The following is a 3,001-nucleotide window of genomic DNA, read 5'->3' as shown; positions in this document are numbered from 1 at the left end:
GGTTTTCGGGATTAGCATTTGTGATTTTGTGGAGTCATGAGCAGTAAACGATCTGAAGGTAACCATTGGTACTAGTTCTTGTTTTTTTTTTTTTTGAAGGTAACCTTCAGTACGTTCTTCTTTGTTTGTTTTGTTTTGGGCCCTTTGGACTTGGTTGCAACCAAAATGCCTCGTTGCAAAGATACTAAAATAGGTAATTTTTGAAATATAATTCAACAATTCAAAATAAAACGGTGCTAATATTGCTCGTTCTTTGAGAAATGCTGACTAAGGTTTGAGGCATTTGGGAAAAGTAGCTAAAGAGAGCTCCAGTCATTCTCACATATATTGTCTAATTGGAACTCCACTACCATTCTGGCATCAAACAAAATTGACATGATCGATGGAGAACAGTCCAATCATAACACATCACGATGCACTCAAAATGAAGAGAACACACCATGCCACTAGAGCTTCAAGCACTTTATATTTGCATGCCAAAAAAGTGGTCTCTTTCATTGGCCTCCAAGTCATCGATCATGACTGCATTTATATACATACTTATACGTGCTCGATGATCAATCAGCACCGAAATGCCGACCCTGGACTTTGAAATCGAATGCAAAGAGATACATGAATCCTGGATACGACCACCTGAGCAGCTTAATCAATTGGTTCGATCTTTGGCACGACGAAAACGGCATGAAAGGCAACAGATTCGAGAAACTTACAAGGGAATCTATGGAGAGGACTTGGTAAGCAGACTGCAGCACAAGGCAGATGGGAATGATGCTGATCAAATAACCACTGGGATTTCACCAAATTTATGTGCAGCTTTGTCACTTTGGATGATTAATCAGCATGAACGTGATGCAATTTTCATCCAGGAGGCCCTTCATAATGACCAGCAAGGTCGTCATGGTAAAAAATATAATGCTCTTGTAGAGATTTTTGCTAGTCGAAAATCGAGTCAAATCCTACTCATCAAACAAGCATATCACACAAAGTTTAGAAGGCAGTTGGACCAAGATATCATCAATATTGAGCTTCCCCATCCTCACCAAAAGATAGTGGTAGCACTGGTGGCATCACACAAGGCACACCATGCAGATGTTAACCAAGACATCGCAAAGTCTGATGCACGGAGACTTTTTGAAACAGGCCGGGAACGAAGTTCTTCAGGCATACAAGAAGCTGTCGTATTAGAATTATTTAGCAAACGCAGTATTCCACAGCTTAAGCTTACTTTTTCTTGCTATAAACACATCTATGGACATGACTATAAAAAGGTACGTGCATTATATTACATTATATTATATATTTATATTATATTAGGTAATTGGCTTAATTTCTATATATGGGAAATTCTAGTGTAGTGGTGGGTATCTCATACCCACATTTACAAAAGTGAGAACAAATTTTGTTGTCAAAATTGTAATTTGAGTCCTTCTTGTGTAATCTTAGTTCTAATAATGGTAATTACATCTCTTGCGACATTTTACAAGTTTTTGAACAAATTCGTTGTCAATGTTGTAATCTTAGTTCTAATAATGGTAATTACACCTCTTACGACATTTTTACAAGCTTTTGAATAAATTCGTTGTCAATGTTGTAATTTTTGTTTAACTATATATAAATAGTGTAAATGAATATGGTAACTTTTGTTCTCAATGTTGTAATTTTAGTTCAAATACTTGTAAATTTTTGTTCAAATAGTTGTAAATGAGGGTATCTCATACCCACTAGTACACTAGCTTGTCTCTCTATATATAAACCAAAAAAAAATCAAACGATCCATGACTTAGTTTTGATTTCTCAGTCCCTGAAGTCTGTAAGCTCTGGTGAATTTGAAAATGCATTGAAAATGGTCGTACAATGCGTTCACAACCCACCTAATTATTTTGCAAAGGTAATCAATTTTTTTCTTAATTGTTTCCTTCTAGTTTTTCCTTTCAATAGTGATGTCTTCAAATTTCTTGAAACAAATGGGAATTAATGCACTTTTTTTGTTTAAACATGAGCAGATATTGCATGCAAGCATTAAAGGGTTGACAAGTAGTAGCACTAGTGATGATAAAGGGGCTTTGGTTCGTGTGATGGTGAGCAGAGCAGAAGTAGACATGGATGAGATTCAAAGAATGTTTAAGAAGAAGCATGGAGTTGAACTCAGAGACGCAATAATATCATCTGTAACGGGGGATAACTGCTACACAGACTTTCTTGTTGCCTTGGCTTCAAAATCAAAATGAATAGTCCGTACGTTTTGACGTCATCCGCAGAATCATCAACTGAACGATCTAACTTCTTTCTTTTCATTTTTCTCATAAGAATCAACTGATGTACATAGCCTCTTCTTATCAGCTTAGGTGATGTAGGACGATATTTTAGTCAATTTCAACAAAAAAATCTCGAAAAGAAAAAATCGTCTTCACATTAAGAAGAATAATTTGAATATTGGAAGTTGGTATTCAAATAGGCTTCTTAATGATGAAATTAATCATAAATTACTCTTTTGGATATATCGGGATTCTCGAGCAAAATCTTGTTTGGGGTTCCAAGCGTAATATTCTTTAGTACCTAGGATTCTATTTCCGATTTTTATTTAATAAGGTTTAATTAGGTTTCCTAGTTTTAGTCTACAATAAATTGTTCTTTATATTTTCTAGTTGTGATTTATGATATGTGCCATATATAAGGCACCTTTTAGATTGTAATTTTCATTCAAGTTATCAATAAAAAAAACAAATATTAGAGAAGTTTCTCTATGTTTCTTACGGTTGTGGCCGTAATTGCTAGTGGATTCTACCTCATCTCATATGGCTTTCGACGCTTGACGGAGCCTCTTGCTATCGTGTTCACGTACGCTTCCCGCATCATTTGGTATCAAAGCGGGTATCGCCGCTTCTTAGCAGACAACTATCCAAGGAGAAGTTCACTACCACTAACCTCAACGACCCTGGTCGTCGAATATCTATCAAAGAAAGTTTCGTTGAAGAGGAATAAGGCAAGGGATTCGCCCTAG

General features: G+C 36.0%; 1 protein-coding gene across 1 annotated transcript; it reads left to right on the top strand.

Annotated features, from left to right (window-relative positions):
* Nucleotides 1-572: 572 nt before the first annotated feature.
* LOC112195217 (annexin A13) lies at nucleotides 573-2,434 on the top strand. The gene is made up of 3 exons (XM_024335587.2): nucleotides 573-1,268; nucleotides 1,799-1,888; nucleotides 2,004-2,434. Exons 1-3 carry the CDS (start codon nucleotides 573-575, stop codon nucleotides 2,226-2,228), a joined length of 1,011 nt encoding a protein of 336 aa, XP_024191355.1. The 3' UTR covers nucleotides 2,229-2,434.
* The last annotated feature ends 567 nt before the right edge of the window (nucleotides 2,435-3,001 follow it).

Source organism: Rosa chinensis, chromosome 3 (genome assembly GCF_002994745.2).
Source record: "Rosa chinensis cultivar Old Blush chromosome 3, RchiOBHm-V2, whole genome shotgun sequence".
In the NCBI taxonomy this organism is placed as follows: domain Eukaryota; kingdom Viridiplantae; phylum Streptophyta; class Magnoliopsida; order Rosales; family Rosaceae; genus Rosa; species Rosa chinensis.
The sequence above is the reverse complement of the archived record's forward strand: the minus strand, read 5'-3'. Positions and strand labels throughout refer to the sequence as shown.

Coding starts and splice junctions, on each gene's coding strand:
- LOC112195217 (XM_024335587.2), top strand. CDS start 573: ATGCCGACCCTGGACTTTGAAATCGAATGCAAAGAGATACATGAATCC. Junction 1,269..1,798: donor ATGGACATGACTATAAAAAG/GTACGTGCATTA, acceptor TTGATTTCTCAG/TCCCTGAAGTCTGTAAGCTC. Junction 1,889..2,003: donor CACCTAATTATTTTGCAAAG/GTAATCAATTTT, acceptor AAACATGAGCAG/ATATTGCATGCAAGCATTAA.